General features: G+C 46.1%; 12 protein-coding genes across 12 annotated transcripts; 5 read left to right on the top strand and 7 right to left on the bottom strand. All coding sequences in view use genetic code 12, as the record gives it.

Annotated features, from left to right (window-relative positions):
- Positions 1–148: 148 nt before the first annotated feature.
- Positions 149–1042, top strand: vps26 (Vacuolar protein sorting-associated protein 26; the record flags this gene model as incomplete). Its single annotated transcript, XM_006684173.2, has 1 exon — positions 149–1042. One exon carries the CDS (start codon positions 149–151, stop codon positions 1040–1042), a length of 894 nt encoding a protein of 297 aa, XP_006684236.1.
- Positions 1043–1295: 253 nt separating this feature from the next.
- Positions 1296–2525, top strand: PSN45_003560 (uncharacterized protein; the record flags this gene model as incomplete). Its single annotated transcript, XM_006684174.1, has 1 exon — positions 1296–2525. One exon carries the CDS (start codon positions 1296–1298, stop codon positions 2523–2525), a length of 1230 nt encoding a protein of 409 aa, XP_006684237.1.
- Positions 2526–2605: 80 nt separating this feature from the next.
- URA3 (orotidine 5'-phosphate decarboxylase) lies at positions 2606–3406 on the bottom strand (the record flags this gene model as incomplete). The annotated part of the gene is made up of 1 exon (XM_006684175.1): positions 2606–3406. The coding sequence occupies one exon, from the start codon at positions 3404–3406 to the stop codon at positions 2606–2608; it is 801 nt and encodes a 266-aa protein (XP_006684238.1).
- An 81-nt stretch (positions 3407–3487) lies between these two features.
- On the bottom strand, positions 3488–8101 carry GEA2 (GDP/GTP exchange factor for ARF; the record flags this gene model as incomplete). Its single annotated transcript, XM_066158105.1, has 1 exon — positions 3488–8101. One exon carries the CDS (start codon positions 8099–8101, stop codon positions 3488–3490), a length of 4614 nt encoding a protein of 1537 aa, XP_066014202.1.
- A 406-nt stretch (positions 8102–8507) lies between these two features.
- PSN45_003557 (uncharacterized protein) lies at positions 8508–9623 on the bottom strand (the record flags this gene model as incomplete). The annotated part of the gene is made up of 1 exon (XM_006684177.2): positions 8508–9623. One exon carries the CDS (start codon positions 9621–9623, stop codon positions 8508–8510), a length of 1116 nt encoding a protein of 371 aa, XP_006684240.2.
- Positions 9624–9691: 68 nt separating this feature from the next.
- On the top strand, positions 9692–10828 carry PSN45_003556 (peptidyl-prolyl cis-trans isomerase; the record flags this gene model as incomplete). Its single annotated transcript, XM_006684634.1, has 1 exon — positions 9692–10828. The coding sequence occupies one exon, from the start codon at positions 9692–9694 to the stop codon at positions 10826–10828; it is 1137 nt and encodes a 378-aa protein (XP_006684697.1).
- A 102-nt stretch (positions 10829–10930) lies between these two features.
- On the bottom strand, positions 10931–12385 carry SAN1 (Ubiquitin-protein ligase; the record flags this gene model as incomplete). The annotated part of the gene is made up of 1 exon (XM_006684178.2): positions 10931–12385. One exon carries the CDS (start codon positions 12383–12385, stop codon positions 10931–10933), a length of 1455 nt encoding a protein of 484 aa, XP_006684241.2.
- A 442-nt stretch (positions 12386–12827) lies between these two features.
- SAP9_2 (aspartyl protease) lies at positions 12828–14534 on the bottom strand (the record flags this gene model as incomplete). Its single annotated transcript, XM_006684179.2, has 1 exon — positions 12828–14534. One exon carries the CDS (start codon positions 14532–14534, stop codon positions 12828–12830), a length of 1707 nt encoding a protein of 568 aa, XP_006684242.2.
- Positions 14535–14965: 431 nt separating this feature from the next.
- Positions 14966–16284, bottom strand: RPN7 (proteasome regulatory particle subunit; the record flags this gene model as incomplete). The annotated part of the gene is made up of 2 exons (XM_006684180.2): positions 14966–14994; positions 15096–16284. 2 exons carry the CDS (start codon positions 16282–16284, stop codon positions 14966–14968), a joined length of 1218 nt encoding a protein of 405 aa, XP_006684243.2.
- Positions 16285–16455: 171 nt separating this feature from the next.
- Positions 16456–17781, top strand: PSN45_003552 (acyl-CoA dehydrogenase; the record flags this gene model as incomplete). The annotated part of the gene is made up of 1 exon (XM_006684181.2): positions 16456–17781. One exon carries the CDS (start codon positions 16456–16458, stop codon positions 17779–17781), a length of 1326 nt encoding a protein of 441 aa, XP_006684244.1.
- Positions 17782–17889: 108 nt separating this feature from the next.
- PSN45_003551 (uncharacterized protein) lies at positions 17890–18390 on the bottom strand (the record flags this gene model as incomplete). Its single annotated transcript, XM_006684182.1, has 1 exon — positions 17890–18390. The coding sequence occupies one exon, from the start codon at positions 18388–18390 to the stop codon at positions 17890–17892; it is 501 nt and encodes a 166-aa protein (XP_006684245.1).
- Positions 18391–18660: 270 nt separating this feature from the next.
- Positions 18661–19737, top strand: TRM61 (tRNA (adenine-N(1)-)-methyltransferase catalytic subunit trm61; the record flags this gene model as incomplete). The annotated part of the gene is made up of 1 exon (XM_006684636.1): positions 18661–19737. One exon carries the CDS (start codon positions 18661–18663, stop codon positions 19735–19737), a length of 1077 nt encoding a protein of 358 aa, XP_006684699.1.
- Between the last annotated feature and the right edge of the window lie 639 nt (positions 19738–20376).

Below are 20376 nucleotides of genomic sequence, written 5' to 3'. Positions count from 1 at the left end.
CATACATAACTAGCCTACTGTGTACAATCTATTCTAACCTAACCCTTGTCGACTCTTGAATCTCACAGTAAGATTGGTATTGTATCACGTGATGGCCAATATATCAACTTCGCACTGCCCTCCAAAAACACCTCCATAACGACCTTAAATGTCCATTTTCTTCAAAGCTCCGGTGGACATCGAGATACGTCTTGAAGCCGAAGATTCTCGTAAGCACGTTGATGTCAAAAACCCCCAGGGAAGAATAGATAAGCTCCCGGTGTACAAGGATGGTGAAACCGTCAAAGGATCCGTCACGATCCGTACCAAGGAAGGACGGAAAGTCGAACATACAGGGGTCAAAGTCCAACTTCTTGGGTCAATTGAGACCAGCACCGACTCCATAACGGCATCTGAGTTTCTCACGTTGGCAACTGAATTGGCAGAACCGCTGGTGCTTACACATCAGGAAACCTATCCATTTGAGTTCAAGAACGTTGAGAAGCAGTATGAAAGTTACCGGGGAAAAAACGTTCGTCTACGTTACTACATCAAAGTCTCCGTTTCACGGAGATCACTGCTGGAGATTACCAGGGAGAAGGAACTTTGGGTTTACCAAATCACCGAAGTTCCCAATGAAAGTCCTCTGTCAATCGTCAAAATGGATGTGGGGATCTTAGATTGTCTTCATATAGAGTTTGAGTACCTGAAATCACGCTACTCTCTCAAGTCGGGCATTATGGGTAAAATCTACTTCTTGTTAGCCCGGCTCAAAATCAAGCACATGGAGATCTCATTAATTAGACGAGAAACTGTGGGTGCTGCTCCCAATCAAGTCACCGATAGTGAGACGGTGGTGCGGTTTGAGATTATGGATGGTGCTCCTGTCAAGGGAGAAACTATTCCTATTCGGCTTTTTTTGGGTGGGTTCGATCTCATTCCCACATATAAGGATGTGAATAAGAAGTTCAGTGTGAGGACTTATTTAAGTTTGGTGTTGATAGATGAGGATGCCAGACGGTACTTCAAGCAGAGTGAGATCTTGTTGTACCGAGACTCATGAATCTCCAACAAGCAGACACTCTCAGTCCTCAATCCGCCAATATGCCTCTAGGTACTTGATATAAATTACACACTGAACAAGTTGGTACTCGAATTGTCCCCTTGTCTATTGAGATACAACAAATACAAACCACCTTGCCAGGTCAAGGACGTAAAATTAACCAAACACCGCATGCCGTAGACTTAACACTCTTTATCTCATCTCAAATCATCGACAGCCGCGAAAACAACATTTCGTCACGGTACCTCCACAAATGCAAAACAACATATCCACGCTACGAGGTAGTTCATTGGATTCTCTTGATAGTGTTACAATGACTCCTTCAAGTGGAGAGGACCTCTCCACCTCCAAAAACAACCAAGCCGTTACCGTTTCCACAGCGGGTGTTCGAGCTCTCATCTATCAGCTCCAAGCGCTTTATATGAGAACACCTGTTAAGTTGTTCCGGCCCTCGCGTTTCGACTACTTGGCGCACATCCGTACGCTTGCACACGTCAACGAAGGTATAAACTTGAAACCCTGGCGCTTCACCACTCACTCATCACTTGCACTTCTAGTAAAGGCCGTGAACAAACAAGGTTGGCGTCTTATTCCTGAACAGGTGCTACCGCCGCTTCTCGCCAATTCTGCTACTGGTCTTATTCTCTATGGAACTTACTTGTCAAGCTTGGACCACTTCGATGGTGGTAAAAGCAGTCGCTCAACTTCTAGTTGGGGTCCACTCCAGTATTCTCCAATTGATACTTGGAGAGCTGGGTTTGTGGCTGGTATAGCTCAGTCACTAGCCGCCGCTCCGGTGGATGCGATCTATGCCCGGTCTTCGACTGCAGATATCATTAATGGGAAGCACCTGAACCTATGGGTGTATGGGCTAAATAAGCTTAAAGAAATAGGACTTGTGGGAGTATTTGCAGGGTATGGGTTTTCACTAATAAAGGAGAGTTTTGGATTTGCTTTCTACTTTTGCACGTTTGAAGTCGTCAAGAATCAATGCTATGGTGCAACCATATCCGTTGTTAAAGGGTTGCGGAAAGTGAAAAGATTCTTTCAGAGGCTTTTCGCCAATATAGGGAGTTACGAGATAGACGAGGAGTTGACGAGGTTCGAAGAAAAACGGCTGGCCAAGATCTTGCGGTCCTCATTCGTGCTTCTCGCTGGTGCTTCGGCCGCCTGGATGTTATTGGCTGTTCAATATCCCATCTCAAAAATTCAGAACTTGCACTTATCAAGGCTCGAAGCACTAGACATCTTCAATTCTTCACGCAAAACATCACATAGAAGACCCTTTTTCAAAGTGTACTATAACTCGTACATTGACACATACCACCAGGTGCTTCGGATGAAGAGGAAAACAAGACAAACCTGGTTCAATATGGCTTATAAAGGGTTTGCCAGAAATGCTTTGACCACTATACCTGCCACCTCTATTGGGTTATTGGTTTTTGAAATCATGAGAACCCGATTGCTGGATAGAGACTACTAGTACATGTATATAGATTCTTGTAGATATTTCACGTCGTCGTATATGGTTAATGTTCACATAGTGTACAATACTTACCTACCCTAATTACCACATCTCTTTTGGTATGCAGCCCATCCAGCATCTCTATATCTCTTTCCTTCTACGTCAGGATCTCTTCCTTTACCAAAGAGACCTCTTCCTACAATGATAATATCAGTTCCAGTACTGACCACTTCATCAACAGTACGGTACTGTTGACCCAAGCCATCGCCTTTGTCATCCAAACCAACTCCAGGGGTCATTATAAGCCAGTCAAACCCTTCTTCACGGCCACCCATATCTCTTTGAGCGATAAATCCAATGACAAACTCTTTGTCAGTCTTGGCTATTTCAACGGTCTTATCCGTATACTCACCGAATGCTAAAGAACCTTTTGATGACAACTCTGCCAACATCAAAAGTCCTCTTGGTTCCTGGGTAGTTTCTTGAGCTCCCTGTTTCAAGCCTTGTACAACACCAGCTCCGGTGACACCGTGGGCATTAGTGATATCAGACCATTGGGCAATTTTGTACGCACCTCCAACGTATTGGGATCTGACAGTGTTTCCGATGTCTGCAAACTTTCTGTCTTCAAAAACCATGAAGTTATGTTTCTTCGAAAGTTCAAGAAGAGGAACGATAGTTCCTTCATACGAGAAGTCATCCACAATGTCGATATGAGTTTTAACAAGACAAATGTATGGTCCGAGCTTGTCGATGAGGGAGAGGAGTTCACTGGTGGTTCTGACATCAACCGAAGCACAAAGGTTGGTCTTCTTGGAGTCCATGAGTCGAAGAAGTCGCTGAGCCACTGGAGATGGGTGAATTTCAGCTCTTTGGGTGTACGATTGAGTAGTAACCATCTTGAGATCAATCTTAGTGGAGATAGAGATGAGTTTTTTTTTGGTGCGATTTCGATGATGTGCAATAATTGAGTATTAAGTTTAATCTACTTCATCTGTGTCATTTGAAACAGTGGCTTGTGCATCTTCTGCACTTTGCTCTATGACAGGATCTATAGTCTCTGTGGCGGGATCTGCATTTGACCGTGATCCAGTTGCTGTAGTATCAGCAGGTTCTTCTTTAGCTTCACTCTCAGGCCGTAATTCGCTGTAGATCGAGCTAACCTTGGTCCAAGTAGGTTCCCATAACTCCTTATTTTCTGGCGAGAGAACCCCTCCGCTCTGAAGAACCAATAACATGTTCTTCAACAATTCCATACCCGATTCATGATTGGCAGAATTGTCTTCGGTGGTTGCTGCTTTCTGAATATCGTCGAAAGATTTAAACCCATCAAGGATTCCAATCCAAGTGATTTGAATTTCCTCTTCCAGGAACTTTCCGATAAAATGAAGAAACACTTTGCTGCACAAGGACAACGCTTCGACCTGAGTGGTCACAAACCCTTGAGGGTCCGTTTGAATAACTGAAGGCTTAGCCAATTCACCTAAAAGGGGGAAGAGACCAAACTGGAAAAGGCCGGCTGGAGGAAGTTGGTTGTCGTGAGACTCCACGGCGGTGAGAACGGTTGATTTGAGCGTATTTAAAGCGGTGGAACGTACTTCACGACAAGGATTGAAACATTGGTGGGCTAACGCTTGTACTAATGGATACCCAGCATTATCGCGGGTGAACCCATCTTTTCCAAACACATACAGCAATTCCGAAGTAAGAGCAATTGACTTCTTTGAGGTATTGATGAGTTCACGAAGATACTTGCTTTTATCCTCTTTACCTTGTGCTTTGGCATGATTTGAAGAGTCTTGTTCCCATTGTGCTGCAAATGCTCCAACAGATGAGATTTCATCCAAAAGACCTAACACCAACATAAAATTTTCTGGCGAGATATCGTCTACAGATTCTTTGATTAGTGATTCTGTGAGTCCTAGCACCTTGGAGGAAAATACAGGAATCGCTCCAATAGAACGAAGTACTTTCCAATACTGCTTGGAAGAAAGTAGCTGTTGGCTTAAAGTAGACGAGGTGCTCACGAGCGAAATCAAAGGGCTTATCAATGGCTCACCGAATTTAGTTAAGATATCCTTATCAAGAGAAAGAACACTTCCTAGTGGTAACTCTATGTTTCCGACAATTTCATCTTCAGCCAGAGGATCATCGGTGAGAGTACTTAATTCTTTCCATAGCACCAATTCATAAACCGCCATTCTCAAATCGCCTTTTTTGCTCAAAGTTCCTCCTACTTTAGAGATCTTCTGGATTATTTTTTTGAATAATAGCTTGTCATTGGACAATAATGCCAAAAATACCAGGTTTTCAGTGATGAACAACACCTCCAGCTCGTAATACCGTTTCAGAACATCATCGAGCTTCTCTGGTATAGCATCTACCAATAGCTGGGCCAATAAAATTTTGTTTTCTTGACCTCCCTCAGCTACAGTCTTAAACAAAGCAACTAAATCCAACGACTTGACACAGTCAATAGTGCTTAATGTACTTTCAACCTCCAGGTCAGTAGGCTCAGGTGGTTCATCAGAATATCCCTTCAAAAATGACGAAAATGTCAGCAAAAGACCTGACTCTCTCAAAGGCTTGGAGCGGTTGATAATATAACGTGGCTTCGCTCTCGTTAACAGAGGAAGTGAAAGCGTCTTCTGAAACTCACTGTACATGTTAGGGTCCACAAGACAGCTTTCGTAAAGAGTGAGAATAATCTTGATAACTTTCTCCCAAGCTGGAGTAACACGACACTTTGTCTTCTTGAGTAGTCGGAACAAAACAACGGTAGCGATCTGAGCTTTGAAATCTCTTCCAAACCAGACTGCAACATCACTTACGGTTATGGTATCGTCTTTCCCTTCAAGCTTGATTTGAGTTATAGGTATTTCATCCCGCAAGTTGTCATCACTTTCGTCCTTATTACGCTTCAACCCTGCCGGATCTGTAAGGGTGGTAAGGTCGGCAAGAAGACCTATGAGTAGATCCACTGGCTCAAGAATTCCGTATTGTAGACAAATATTCACAGATTTATCGATAGTGGACATAAGACGAGTAATGATATGGTCATCAGTAGCTTCATTAAAAATTTGGACGAGAGTCTTTGTAATAACGCCAACCGTATCAGCAAAAAGATTCTTGTCATATACAGAAATGTCGTCAATAACTTCTTCATGGAGATCATTATTAGCCAAAGCTTCGGCAGAAACGACATTATTCCACACGTCATCAAACCACTTCTCAGTACCATGATGTTCTTCTGGCATGATAATTTCCCTATCTCTGATACTGCTGTAGATCTTAGAAAGATACCATTCGGGATAATTATCTCCTCCGTTGTATTGTCCTCTGAGATTCTTTTTGTAAGCTTCAAGAGTCATATGCTTTTTAACTTGTGGGTTATGAAGGTCAGTATTAAGAAGAATGATTGAGAATGAAAGAACAAAGACCGAATCTTCGTCAGGCCTAACCGTCAGTACATCTGGTTGATCGGCCTCTTTCAGATCCGGTTGTTTTTCCTCTTTCTCAGTCTCTTTCAAATCGGGTTGCTTTTCCTCTTTCTCAGTCTCTTTGATAACCTCTTGACATTCAGCATAACGTGAAGCAAAAGTTTCGACAATACGTTCAATCTGTTGAGCTTCTCCAGGCAAACGGAAGGTTTTTAACAACAACCGGATGGCCTCATCCACACGCAATCCTTCATAATCGAAAAGTGACATGAAATGCTTCAACAAGTCTTTGTTACTGGATTTGGCGAGATATTCTCCTAACACTTTTTTGTTCAATCGACCCAGTTTATTATACATAAATTGGGAAACTTCAGCAATATCATTAGGATCCTTGATGAAGCCATGACGAACAAGAGCAGCAAGGCCAAGAGAGGGTTTCTTGTTGAATTCGTCGGTGCACTCCACAAACGCCTTTTTATTGGCTTTATTGGAAAGACGACGAGGAACTTCATCGAGGTCCGACAGTGATTCGAGAAATTGTCCTTTCTTGACTCTTTCATTGATACCATTCACAAACGACAACAACCCTTCAAGGCATAGAGGAGGCACATTGTCAGTAGAAACTCTAGCCAGTTCTGGAAGGGCAAGAGTACAGATGAATTCTATCAATTGACGAGCCAAATCTGCTCTATCAAAGTCACAGTCATAATCAGCATATAATCTGGTAAAAAAGTAGGGATCTCTAGTCCAAAGAAGTGATAGCAGCTCAAGAAACATTTCTTTAGCAGTTGGAGAAGCAAATGTAGAGCCGGCAACAACCGAACTTGAGGCCCTTGCAGTTGCACCCAGACCCGTAGATGCTTTGGAGGAAGAGGTGGAAGATTGCGAACCAACAGCATTGAACATCAACGAGAACGTCAACTCTATTTGACTCTTCAAATGAGGGCCTAAAACAACAGCCATGGTTGCAAAGACTCTCCAAGCAACTTCAAGCAAAGCAGGAGACTCAACAGTAGCAATGATCTGAAGAACATGTTTGGACACTGGATCTGTAAACAAGCTCATAAGTGATGGGTGGGTGTAAAAATGATGGCCACTAACCTCAACAGCAGTGTTGATAAGACGAAGTGCAAGCACACGCGTACTTTCCATATGCTGGTATTGGTTAGAAGGCGAGATCATTGAAATGAGAATTGACGTGAACTCTATGAGAGCAGACACATCGAAACCATCGTCTGAATTGCTGTCTTTGTCTTCAAGAACCCTGTCATCTTCTGCAAGGTCTTCAGTTGGCTCAGTAAAGTTGGATTCAGAGTTTACTGTTGGAGACAGTTCAGTTCCAGTATCTTTTGTGTCAATCGAGCCCTTTTGTAGGTCTTCCTTGTCGGTTTCTTCACCAGATTCTTTCCGAGCAGCTGCAGCACCAATAACATCCTCGGGCAACTCACCCACCACCACCGAACCCGATTCCTGTTCAGGAAGCTCGCTCAAGCGAGCAAATATACGAGCGGTGATATTACCAATGGCCATTTCAGCTGCTCTTCTTAACACCTCACTTCTCTTCTTATTGCAAGCAAGAGACAAACAAGTTTGAACCACCTCCAGCACCACGTCGTTCGGGAGAAGCCCCGCGTGTGGACTGGTGGCGACGGCCTCCATGAGCCGTAACACTTTAAGAAGCACAGCATCGTCTGAACTCTGATCTGCTGCTTCGAATCGACAGTGTGTAAGAGCAGAGCAAATTTGTCCTAGCGTAGGACCAAGATTGGGCGAACGATCTGTAAGGACGCCATACTGTAAGAACCTGGAAATTGCCTCAAGGGCCATGGCCGTAATCCTCCCAGAGGTCAGTGGCAGCTTTACCACCAAAAGAAATGGTTGGAGAACCGTAAGACTGTCGAGCACCTCGATGTCTGTTGCCTCCAGGAGCATGGACCGAAGTTGCACGAAGCTCAGCACGAGAGGCATGGCGGTACTGGGATGGGCGGTGCCATTGGGATGGGGTGGACCGTGAGAGCCGTGACGGTTTGTGGGAGCAAATCCAAGATTCGTGGTAAGCAGGTCGTCGTCAGCGCCAGTTCCACCAAAAAAGTCATTACCACTACCCAAAATAGCAGCCATTCCGCTTTGCTGGTACCTGCTGACCTTGCGCATGGCCAGCAGCATGGCCATACACTCAGTGATGGCGAGCGTTAACGGATCAATTGCAAAAGATGAAAAGGCTCCGGTAGCAGCTATGGAAGACTGAACGTGAAAAGTCAGATTGTAACCCGACATGCCGACGTCTGTTGAGGGCTCTGGAGTGCCCCGTGACGACAGAACATTCGAGTTCACGTGGGAACCGAAGAGATGTGGAGACACGCCGGCGATTCCAGGGTTGTTACGATTCATGGACGTTGTTAGTTTGTGGATGAGACTGATTTTGCTTTGATCTTGTTTTGACGAGAGCGTGGAAAGGACACGACTATGCCTCTGGTGTGCACGGGTATGCCACCGAGGTGGCTCGCGGTAGATCGCGGTGTAGGTGTATGTACATGTAATAAATATAGGCTAGTTCACATTAAATACGCCGCTGGTAGTACCCACGGAAGCTAGTCCACGCCAACCTCCACTCCTTTGCGTCCATAGCCGGTGCAAATATATCAAAATCATTTTTCTCCAACCGACGCAAATAAAGAGTGGTGGGAATCGACACCATGAACGGTAAGAAGATTACATCAGGTATACCATGTCTCCATTTTCGATGATTTTTCTGGAGAAGCTTATCGTTAGGGTTCAGCTTCACCACCTTTGCGGTTTCTTCACGGATCTCTTGGAGCTTCTGACGGGCAGTAAGAATATGGTCATTTGCAACCACTGCGACATCGTAAAAACAGTTTTGGAGCAGTTGCCGAGTAGCTGCCATATCCTGATCATGGCCTTGCGCCAACCGGAGAAACTGTTCTTGGCTCACGTCATGACGGGTCATCACGTCAACCGGTACCGTCACAGAGTTCTTGGACGCATAGTACTTGGATCCCAATACCATCGATGCAACAGCAGTAGCCTGGCCTATATGTGCCGCCACATCACTCACTAAGCCTTGGAGACGGCGCAGGTGCTCGAGGAGCAGAATTGCCAGAGGTGAAATGCCCGGCGAAAGTAAAAGTCCCTGTGTCAAATAATTAAGCTGTGAGTAAGTTCCTTCCCCGTACGCACATATATCGTCAGTGGAATTAAACCCACTAGAGTTCAAGAAGTGCCGCCGACTCTGGAGGAACTGGTGGAGGCATGAGAGCTCGAGGTTAAGGTTGTTGCGGAGGGCATCTCGCAATAAAAATGCTATGGGCTCCCCAATGTTGGTATCTGAGTCGGGATTGGTGAAGATTCGTGTGAGCAAATCACTCCAGAACTTGAACTTGAGGTCCACCGCCGACACCCCTAGAGGGCTGGGGCCGGAGGATTGCTTGGGGGCAATCTTATTGATTTCCAAATTGAAGGCACGAATAGCCAAAAATGCATCTCTCGTAGGTTCGGGCATATACTGAGCAAGTAAATAGGAGGACCTATCTTGAGACTCAAGAATCTTATTGACGTCCTCTCGGGCGATTTCAAGGGTTGCAGCATAACCACCTCCAGCAGTCATGCCCAAGTATCGGATTCCTCCCATTGAATACCGAGGTTTGAAAAGTAACATGTTTGCGGTGTGAGCTAGAATAGATTATCTCATCGATTCATCGATTCGCGACTTCACAAATTTGCAACATGAAGGTAGAGCCAGTGCGTACCCAAGCATTCATGGATGTGTCCATCGGCGGCAAGCCGGCCGGCCGTATAGTGGTTGAACTCTTTGAGGACATGGCACCATTGGCCGCCCTAAACTTTATCAACTTGTGCACAAACACTGATGGATACACCTACAAACACAACTACTTCCACAGAGTGATCAAGAACTTTATGATCCAAGCTGGAGATGTGGTGAACTGTGTGGATGGAAAACCATACACAGATGATTCTGTTGGCACCTCCAACATTTCTACCGTCAATGGCGAGAAGTTGTTCCCGCTCGAAAACCAACAAGAACCTCTCGATGCCCTGTTCAAGTTGTGCACTGCCAATGCCAATGCTGCTGCCAACGGTCTGCAGTTTTTTATCACCACCCACCCACAAAGTCACTTGAACGGAAAGCATACGGTCTTTGGCCGTGTAGTGCACGGGAAGTGGGCTGTTCGTCAGATCGAGCAGGTTAACACCAACCCCAATAATTGTCCTACTGAGAACGAAAAAGTGGTGATTGAAGACTGTGGTATTTGGGAAGAGTCGATGTCGGTGCCCGTGTTCAACTCATGTGCTGATACCACCGGTGGTGACATCTACGAAGAGTACCCTGATGACGATGAGCAAATCGACAAGGAATCGTCGGAGCTGGTATTCAATGCGTCTACCATCATTAAAGAAAGCGGAACTTTGTTGCTCAAACAGGGCCGCAAGCAGGATGCTTTGTTCAAATACCACAAATGTTTGCGGTACGTGATGGAGTATATTCCCGATGATGAGCAGGAACCTCAGTGGTATGAAAAGTACTACGACTTGAGAAAGAAGCTCTACCTTAACATGGCCCTTGTGTACCTTCAAGTAGGAGAGCCAACACGGGCAATTGACTTTGCCCTGTATTTATTGGACCTTAAAGCATCCACTGCGGAGAGGGCCAAGGCCCACTATCGTCGTGGACTCGCGTATGTCGCTAAGAACCAATTCTCAGAAGCGGTTAATGATTTCACGGAAGCATCTAAGTATGTGCCAAACGATGAGGCTATTAAGAGAGAATTGAAGCGGGCAGAGGATTCGATTGAGAAGAAGAAACGTACTGAAAAGGCCCGGTACGCCAAGTTTTACCAGTAGCTCAGTAGTCACATATATGTATATAGGGGAGGTAAGCGTATGTACTACAGTAATCTATGATAGAACAGTTTATGCTAATAGAACAGGGTATAATGCGTGTGTTCACTCTGGTGATGCAGGTCTCTCGGAGGGAGTAGGTCCTTCAGCAGGGGATTCAGACAGACCGGAGCCCGATGACGACTCTCTAGTGGATGATACTGGTGCTGGTGGTGGAACTGATGTATTTGCATCGTCTGCGAGACTTCGAAGGTTCAAGAAATCCAACACTTCCTCTGTTGCCAGGGTCTGAGACTGCACCTCAGTCCGGGACTCAGTCGTGGGCCTAAGATTTGACATGAGTATGGGAATGGCCATCGATGCAGACACGGCGGTGTTAGAACTGTCTAGAGAACCAGGAGGTCGACTATATGTCCCCGATGACGTGGTTTCAACTCCATCTGCTGTCCGCCTGCTGGAAACCTCAGTTGGGAACAAAGGTTCTTGCATTGACCGGCGAAAGTAGTTAATGACTTGCGAGTAGATTTCATTTCCACGTTCATTGCTTTCGTCTAGCCCCGAAGCAGTAGCTCTTGATTCATCAGAGGGGTCAGTGGGAGCCGGTGGTGAAGGGCTGCCCATAGTGGACACAGCTCTTCTGGCGGCACTGGCACTTACCATGGACCTGATTTGGTCAAGGCCAGTTCTCGTTACCACTCGCACGTTGGGCCCGGCGAAGGTGGTATTGAGAATTCCAAACTGGGAATCATCACCAGGAGCCATGTCAGTATCAACTGGCGGTTGAGACTCATCTTCATCCTTCAGAACAACCTCCCGGCACAAGGGGCATGTCACATGACTTTTGAGCCATTCACAAACACACAGCCGACCAAACACATGTTTACAGGGCAACTGCACCGGTTGATGTCCGAGCTCTTCGGTCATATCCTTTAGGTACCTAACCGCAAATCCGTGGGAGTCAGAAGATGTTTGAGATGCAAATATTGGCACCGAAGAAGACTTATCCACACGTCTTCTTTTGGCAGGAGGTTCTTGTCCGATGTCTGAAACTACCGGCTCCTCAAAAGCTTCAAGGCAAATAGAACAGTCCCGTTCCTCAATTTCGTCCAAGCCTTTGAATGGGAACGACATGAACCGTTCTGTGGTCAACCCCTTTTTCTCTTTCTGAAGTCCGTTGACAATGGTCGAATAGGCCATTTGTGTAGCAAGCAGAATGAATTCGTCGAGGGTACGGGGATTCCGAGTCGAGGAGTTGTTGGGAAGCGTCAACACAAGAGATCCGGACCGGTTGGGGTTGGATGGGTTATTTTCGTCTGAGAACAAGTAGTTGATAGTGATGACAATGGCACTTGAGTCGTCCTCACGAACGGATGGGTGCAGAGTACCGGTGGACTCTTCGGTGGATGGACCAGTGGCCCCACGAAACCGCTGTGCCGTTTGCCGAAGGAGGTTATGAATACTCCGTGTGAAGCTGTTGTCGACGGGTGGGTCATTTGGCGTTTGTGGATTGGGAGCATCTGTTTGTGGATTGGGGGTATTAGGTTGAGGATCTGGTGGCATGTTCTGGTTAGAGCTACTGCCGTTAGACGGCTGGTCTGGCACCAGGGACATATTTGCTGTCGGGGCAGCAGTCAGACCAGAGGATTGCAGGCCGGTGACCGGTTGGGCTGGAGGCTGATCTGAAGAGTTTCCTTGTGCGTTCATGGGTAGAACGGTTGGAGGAGTAGCGGTGATGAACCTAGAAGGACGTCACCGGACTCAAAATGGATGGGGATTAAATATGCAGATGTGTATGTCGATAGCACTGTTACAATGACATAAAACAAAAGGGTGGTGGTAACTAAACACCTCTAAGGAGTAGATTATTAATGATAGTAAAAGTGGTATTTTCTCGCGACCCTCTGATTCGAGTGACGACTGCGAAACTTCAGACGACAATCGAAAACTACGAGAAGCGTTTGGAACATGGAATATTGAAGCCCCCATTTCATACATAAACCTATTATAATGCTAAAATCACCCCGACAAATGCTGCCGCTGTCATGAGCTTGGGCACCATTCTAATAGCCCCAGAGTCTCTACTACTATCGGTATCACTATTAGACAAGGTCACTGACCCAGACGCGGTGGACTCAGAACCACCGGAGTTGGCAGCGGTGGCAGCGGATACCACGGACAGAGCCTGAGGAATATTGGAGGAAATCACCTCGATATCCTCCTCATCACTGTGGTTCACTTGAGCTAACGAGATGGTCAAATCCTCAAGATCGTAAACCACATAGGCATTGCGCAAGAAGTTGTCTCCCAAAAGAAGATAGTCGGAGCTCAGGCTCTGTGCCAATATCCCAAACGCACAGGTACCGGAAGTCACCTGCACCACAAAGTGGGAGATGGGACACGAGATATTAATGCCACTAAAGGTGAAGTCGATGGAGGTGTCACCGCTGACATCACAGTCAATGAGGTATGCCCCCACCGAGTTGGAGTAGTCAAGACCAAGTGTAGACGCAGTTTTCTCCAATAATGATTGCGGGAAATATGACAAGGTCAGACCCGAGTCCAAGAGTGCCGTGTACCCGTTAGAGTTAACTTGCACTGAGTCTGAGTTGGTTAACAGGATTTCATCGACATTGATTTCTAACCGAATAGGACTTTCGTACCCGTATGATTCAAGGGTGTTAACAATAGGAACGGTTTGGAGGGTTCCCGAATACTTGGCATGGTCCACAGCTCCAAATAAAACCGTACCAGTTTTGGAGTCCGAAGACCCAAGGTAGAGAGAGTAGGCATTTTTGGCAATGATATTTTGAGATGCAAGTCTTGCCGGTAAGTTTTCATACGTGTATGCGTTGGATGTACCCAGGGAGTATGTGACTTCAAGCATGGCTAATCCGATTCCAAGCACGCCGATATTGGAAGAAGTATCGTTGGACACAGCAAATGACAAGTTATTGACGGTGGCATTGCTGATCTTGACGTCGTCATAGCCCCAGATCCCTTCAGCACTGGTACCGTCCGCGTACCGAATCAGGAAAGCTGGTGCCAGCGAGTTTCTGGTGAAGGATTCTGAGTTCGCGGTGTTGAACAGGCCATAAGACGTACATGTGTTTGTAGTGGAACCCGAGTCGGTGGCAACGGCAACCGCAACGGCACTGCCGGAGCCGCTACCACTACCGCCACTACCACCAAACGGGGAGTCGGTGGTGATGCCGAAAGCACTCAAAATGGAGTTGGCATTTGCCTTCCCTTGGAGTTTCTCTGTTTTGGTGGGGGAGATGGAATCTTCGTGTGGATGTACAAAGATATCTCCAACATGAAGTCCAAGGTCTCTCTTCTTGGTTGACGCTGATGATGACTCAGCATGACAGTCCACGTCATGTGCCATCACCCATAAATCCGACAGCCCCGTATCAACAAGAACCTGGTTCTTGTCGCCGTTAGAACCAATTTCAAGCTCGGTAAGGTAGAACGTATCGGCATTTTCAAGAGTCATCTCGAAGAAATCCCGACGCCAGACCTTTCTCCCTCGTTCGAAGAGTGGCAGCGATGCTTGTTCTTCGTCAGAGAGCATTCGACGGATGAGTCTCGGCGTTCTTTCAGTCCCCATATCAGTCTTGGAATTGCCCCGCTGGATTTCGAAATTGAGGGCAAAAAAACCCGGCTGCTCGGTCGGTACCACTGTCGTTTCAACTTGAGTAGCAGCAGCCATACCGACGTGCCAGGATGCGAGAATACTAGCAGTTAGAGGTCCCAATTTCATTGCAAAAAACCAGTGCCCGCCAATAAAATGCGAATCTACTGCTATTTATATATAGGGTTTTGCAATGCTAAGAAAATTATTCTGCGCCTATCACGCACCTTGCTCACTTTGCTTGGTACCTTGCGGGAACCGGTGCAGGGGCCTATTTGAGTGGCGGATCAGTTCGGGATAGAGTTGTGGAGTTCTAGGATGATCCTGGATGATCCTGGATGACCCTGGTGCGTTAGTGGCTATTGGCTAACAGTCTGGTGGAGAGGGGCTGTGAGGTTTGCAGCCAATAACCCGAAAAGGCTTATCCTCAGTGACTATGTCAGCATCTTTTGATATGTCAGCAGAGTTGATGGAAGGCCTGATAGTGGCGGTGCATTCACAGGTATTGTTTAGTGGGTGTTCATAGAGGGCGAATATGCTTTCAAAGCAGGTTGTTTCGGTTTACATTAGTTTCTATATGTGGTTATGGCGATATATGCAAACTCCACTCTATCCGTTTGGATGTCGTCTAGACCACACGCTCAGCTCCGCTTAACTTCACCGCCGCTCCGTATTTCTGCAATTTGGTCAACAATCCGTCACCCTGCTTGATCAACAAATGGTACTGACTGTTCTTATTGTCCGGACGAGTGGTTTCAATGATCCCATTGACCTTGTCGATTGTGCAGTTGAGCTTCTTGTTGGGGATAAACTTACACAAGTCGTTGTCCAAGAACTCTTCCGAGATGTTGAAGTTACGGGCCATCGACTTTAAGGACAACAGCTTATAACTCTCCAACAACTGTCTGTAGGCTTTGCATCTCAACTCCCGCAAGAAATAATTGGCATGTTGCGCAAGGTACTTGTTGGGCACAAGTAACTGGTCGTAAGTTTGAAGCAAGTACTCGAACAAACAGTTGTATTGGCAAGTGTATAAGGTGTTGGTCAAGTTCACCAATGGCTCAAGCTCGGGCGCAGACGAGTAGATGGATAATATTTCTGGCAGGTCGATGATCTTGGATTTCAACTCGGTTCTGCTTAAAGACAAAACCCCGGTGACAATGGCATAATGGGCAATCTGTTCATAGCTGCACACCTCACTAGAAGTGAAGGTCGCCAAAGAGTCGATCAAAAGCCCAGACGCCTCGGCAAAGTTTCTGGTGGCCATAAGGTAGAGCCCGTTGTATGTCTTGAACCGATTCCGACGTTCCCAATCACCTCCCTTGTCACTCAATTGTTTGATTTGTTCCAAATATTTAGCAGCTTCGTGGAAGTCATTGAAAAAGAACTCAACTCTCGTGAGCGTAAGCAACATATCGATTTTGTAGCCGGTGTTGGAAGTCAATTCTAAGGTCTTTTTATAAGTATCAGTGGCGTTTTGGCGGTCAATGATCGTGGTGTAGTACTCGGCAAGCTTCAAGTTGGTTTGCACAACGTCCAATTCACTTTCTTCGTCACTTTCAGCTTCCTTGACTCTGGCCTGCAACACTGAAAGCTGTTCCTCATTGGCTGCATTCAATTTCTCGTACACAGACTCGACATATGGGAAATCACTGTACTGTTCATGAAGATACTTGTAGTAAGGACCCATGTTTGCCTCAGTGATTTCTGATGCGAGCTCCTCAAAAATGGCTGCCCGCGCACTGGCCTCGGAAGTGTTCGCAAGAAGGAACTCTTTCTGGGAGAGGCGGTAGTCTGGGATTTGTAACACGTCAGATTCGAACTCCATGATGTTTTGAAGGCAAATGAGATTTCCAAGTGTTCGCGAAATGGGTGGGAGAGGATGTCGTTGGATGTCGCATTCTCACCGGTCGCAAACCGCACTGGCATTTGTGGGGAACAAGAAGTATAAAACCTCACACAATTCCATAGCCATTATTCACAAAGAATTTTCATTCCAATGACAGACCTTGACATTCCAGCAGTATTCCTTGATAAGATCTCACCACGTGGCCTCGAGGCGATCCGCAAGACCTACGACTTTGTGCATAACTACTGTATTCCTGCGGATGCTCTCTACTTTGACCAAATTTCCCAGGATCCCGAACAAAGGTGGAAAACCACTCCTGAAGTCACTGAAAAATTGAAACAAAAGGCCAAACAATTAGGTTTGTGGAACATGTTCCTCTCTAAGCACTATACCGATGGACCTGGCTACACAAACTTGGAGTATGGCCTTATGGCGCAATTCTTGGGCCGGTCGTTCGTGGCACCCGAGGCCACCAATACAGGTGCACCCGATACAGGTAACATGGAGATTCTCGCCAAGTTCGGCTCGGCCTATCACCGGGAGCAGTACCTCCTTCCATTGCTCCGCGGTGAGATCCGCTCGGCGTTCTTGATGACAGAAAAAGGCACTTCTTCATCCAATGCCTTGAACATCTCATGCTCGGCCCAGAAGAATTCACACGGCAACTACGTTCTCAATGGAGTCAAGTGGTTTGCCTCTGGTGCAGGTGATCCTCGGTGTCGCGTGTGGTTGGTGATGTGCAAAACCGAGTCTCTGGACAACATCTACCGTAATCACAGTGTGTTGGTGTTGGATGCGAAAAAGGCTTTAGCTTCAGGAAAAGCCAAATTGATCCGACCACTCAGCGTGTTTGGCTATGACGATGCTCCTCATGGACACTGTGAGGTGGAGTTCAACGACTTTGAGGTGCCAGCCGAGGATATGGATAATTCTATCCTTGGTAAGGTGGGTATGGGATTTGAGATCATCCAGTCTCGTTTAGGCCCTGGGCGTATTCACCACTGTATGCGTCTTATTGGTGCCGGAGAATATGCCTTAATGAGGGCGGTGCTGAGGGCTGCCGGCAGAGACATTTTCGGCAAGCCCATGGTGAAGAGAGAATCATTTCTCAATGCTTATGGAGAGCATAAGCTTTCACTTCAGAAATGCCGTCTTTTGGTGCTTAATGCAGCTCATCAAATCGATATTTCGAATGCTAAGACTGCCAAAAGAGATATAGCCATGGCCAAAATCGAGACTCCCAGAGCAGTATTGAAGATTCTTGACTGGTGTATTCAGGTTTATGGGGCTGAAGGAGTGTCTCAAGACACAGAGCTTGCAAAGATGTATGCTCACGCTCGGACTTTGAGAATCGCAGATGGACCAGATGAAGCACACCTTGGACAGCTTGCACGGGACGAGTCAAAGAAGTTTGCGGAGGTGGTGAAGTACTTTGAGGGACACAAGGCACGTCAAGACCAAGTCCTGAAGTTGTGAAACCATCGACCCCCATCGTCTTGCAGTATATAATAATACATTTCCGACATCTATTAGTTGTTTCTGCGCTCCTTTAATTTTCGTTGTCGTATACTTTATATACATACACTAATACAAGTCAGACTTCGTGAAATCGTTAATCAACCCTCTCAGCAACAACAGCTTAGTTTTCTGCTTTTCCGCTTGAACTCTTTCCCTTTGAATGGCCTTCAACTCGGCTTCAGCAGCCTCGAATGGAATATTTTGTAACACCTCTAAATGTTCATCCTCATGGTCGATATCCACTGCTCCCATCATCACTACATTTTCTCCTCTGACCATAAATACTCCTCTATAAGTTTCACCAAACCGGGCTGGCTTTTCCAAGCTCTTGCTTCCCTCTGCATCCAAGTATATCCTTTCCGTGGTATCCTGTAATACCAAGTTGGCAAATTGGTCAAACGTTCTCAAGACACCAAACAAGTTTCTTCCGTCTCTTAACAACAAAAATATCTTTCTGTCGACCGACCCGACAAGAGCTGCGGCTGTGGTGAAGGCATACGCCTCTAAGTATAAGTCTTCGGCATTGGACGATCCATCGGAAATCGAACGTGAATTTGGAGCCGACATTGGTGAGTTTGTTGTAAGTTGAGAGTTGGAATCGTTGAAAACTTCGCGGGTCGGTAGGGGCACATGTTACCACCCTAGGCTAATAGGATACATTGAATTAAGGAGAATCGAAGTTCATTGGAGACCAATTAAGCGTATAACTCGGCAAGTCGACAAGGGAGACGCACTTGGGCGGCTTTCTTCGGAAGTTTTCTCTCCCCTATTGGATATTTGAACATATCTTGGCTTTGCTCATCGCGAAATAAATCTATCTCTGAATTTATCACCAGTATGTCGTTCTTCTCATACAAAGACGTTATAGAAGAGGGTGACCTTGTACTCGCCTTTATAAGCCGGACTGATACAAAGCCCATCACTGTCACCAAAGGCCAGATCCTCAACACCAGGTTTGGTCACTTTAAGCATGAGGATATGGTGGGTCTCAAGTATGGAGAACAAATGGAAGGTGCTAAAGGATATGGATTCATACACCTTCTTCATCCCACGCCCGAACTTTGGACGCTATCACTCCCCCACAGAACCCAGATAGTATACACACACGACTCCGCCTACATTATGCAAAGGTTAAATGTAATTTCTGGTACTAGAGTTATAGAAGCTGGTACTGGCTCTGCTTCTTTCACTCATTCATTCGCCAGAACCGTTGGGGCAGCCGGAAGAGTTTTCACATACGAGTTCCATGAGCCTAGATATATTGAGGCCAAGAAAGAATTGGAAGAACATGGACTTACCACAAACACATTGATTACTCATCGTGATGTTTGTGAAGGTGGGTTTGAGATTGCAAACATTCCAGCAAACTTTGTACTGAAAAATGGAGGAATTGACGCCGATATGGTATTCTTGGACTTGCCATCTCCGTGGACAGCCATAACCCAACTTGATCTGGTAATGAGCAAGACTTCTAAAGTTGGAGTATGTTGTTTTTCACCTTGTATCGAGCAGGTGCAAAAGACTGTGGAAGCATTACAGGAGCATGGTTGGATCAATATTGAACTTGTAGAGGTTTCTGGAAGACGGTGGGAGGCTCGTAAAGACATGATCCGGGATATGGGAGACGTGGTGAAAAGGTTAAAGGATATTCAGTCAAGAAGAGGTAAGGGCATTGAGACCAGAAAAAGAGGTTATTTGGCCAACGGAAAAAGACAATTGGAAGAGGAAACCGACGACAGTGACTCGGGCGTCAATAAGCTTCCGAATACTGGAAAAGGATTCAATCCTTTTGGCAGAGGTGAACGGGTCAAGGAAGGTGATGCTAACTATACGTGGAGAAATGTTACCAAGGTGGAAAGCGAGATTAAGACTCACACATCATACTTGACGTTTGCCATCCGGTTGCCTTGCTAGGTAGTTTTGTTCATGTCCGAAGAAGTAGAGTTTATAAGACGTGGTCGATAATGTCACATTTAACAAATGCGGTGTAGCACTGGTGTAGGAACCAGGATTCATTCCAATTCCTGCTTTGAGCAATTACCCATTCACTCTCATACCCCAGATTCCCTACCACTGTACTGATGTTGACGATATTAGATGATATAGAGTATATGAGCCCAACTTTGTACGTGTGATCAAGCCCATAAATGTGGTATCTTGGTGGTTCTCTATCAAGGTCTCGGTGGGCATTGGCCATGCAGCTCCCGCGCACACATCCAAATAATTTGCAACCACAAACATATACACTTTCCAACAAACCTTCTTGTAAAATGGAACACACCCAGAAAGACAGAACAGCTCCCCACCCAATTAGAGGTACATTTCGTGTGAATAAGTCCGGTAGGCTCCTCTCGGGGTCGTTCGTTTACTCCATACCAGGCCCATTCCAACCAACAGATAAACTTAAACACCAATGTCAAGCTCATAGTTTGAATATGATGTCGTTTTTGTTTGGAAAGCCAATGGTATATGTCAATACAAAGGAGTACGACTTTAGCCGTTGGCCGGAAAGGTTCACTAACGCATATGACTTATATGAGGCTCTGCTGGACG

This window comes from Yamadazyma tenuis, chromosome 4 (assembly GCF_029203305.1).
Source record: "Yamadazyma tenuis chromosome 4, complete sequence".
Classification (NCBI taxonomy): Eukaryota; Fungi; Ascomycota; class Pichiomycetes; order Serinales; family Debaryomycetaceae; genus Yamadazyma; species Yamadazyma tenuis.
Note: the sequence above shows the minus strand (reverse complement) of the source record. Positions and strands in the feature narration are given on the sequence as shown.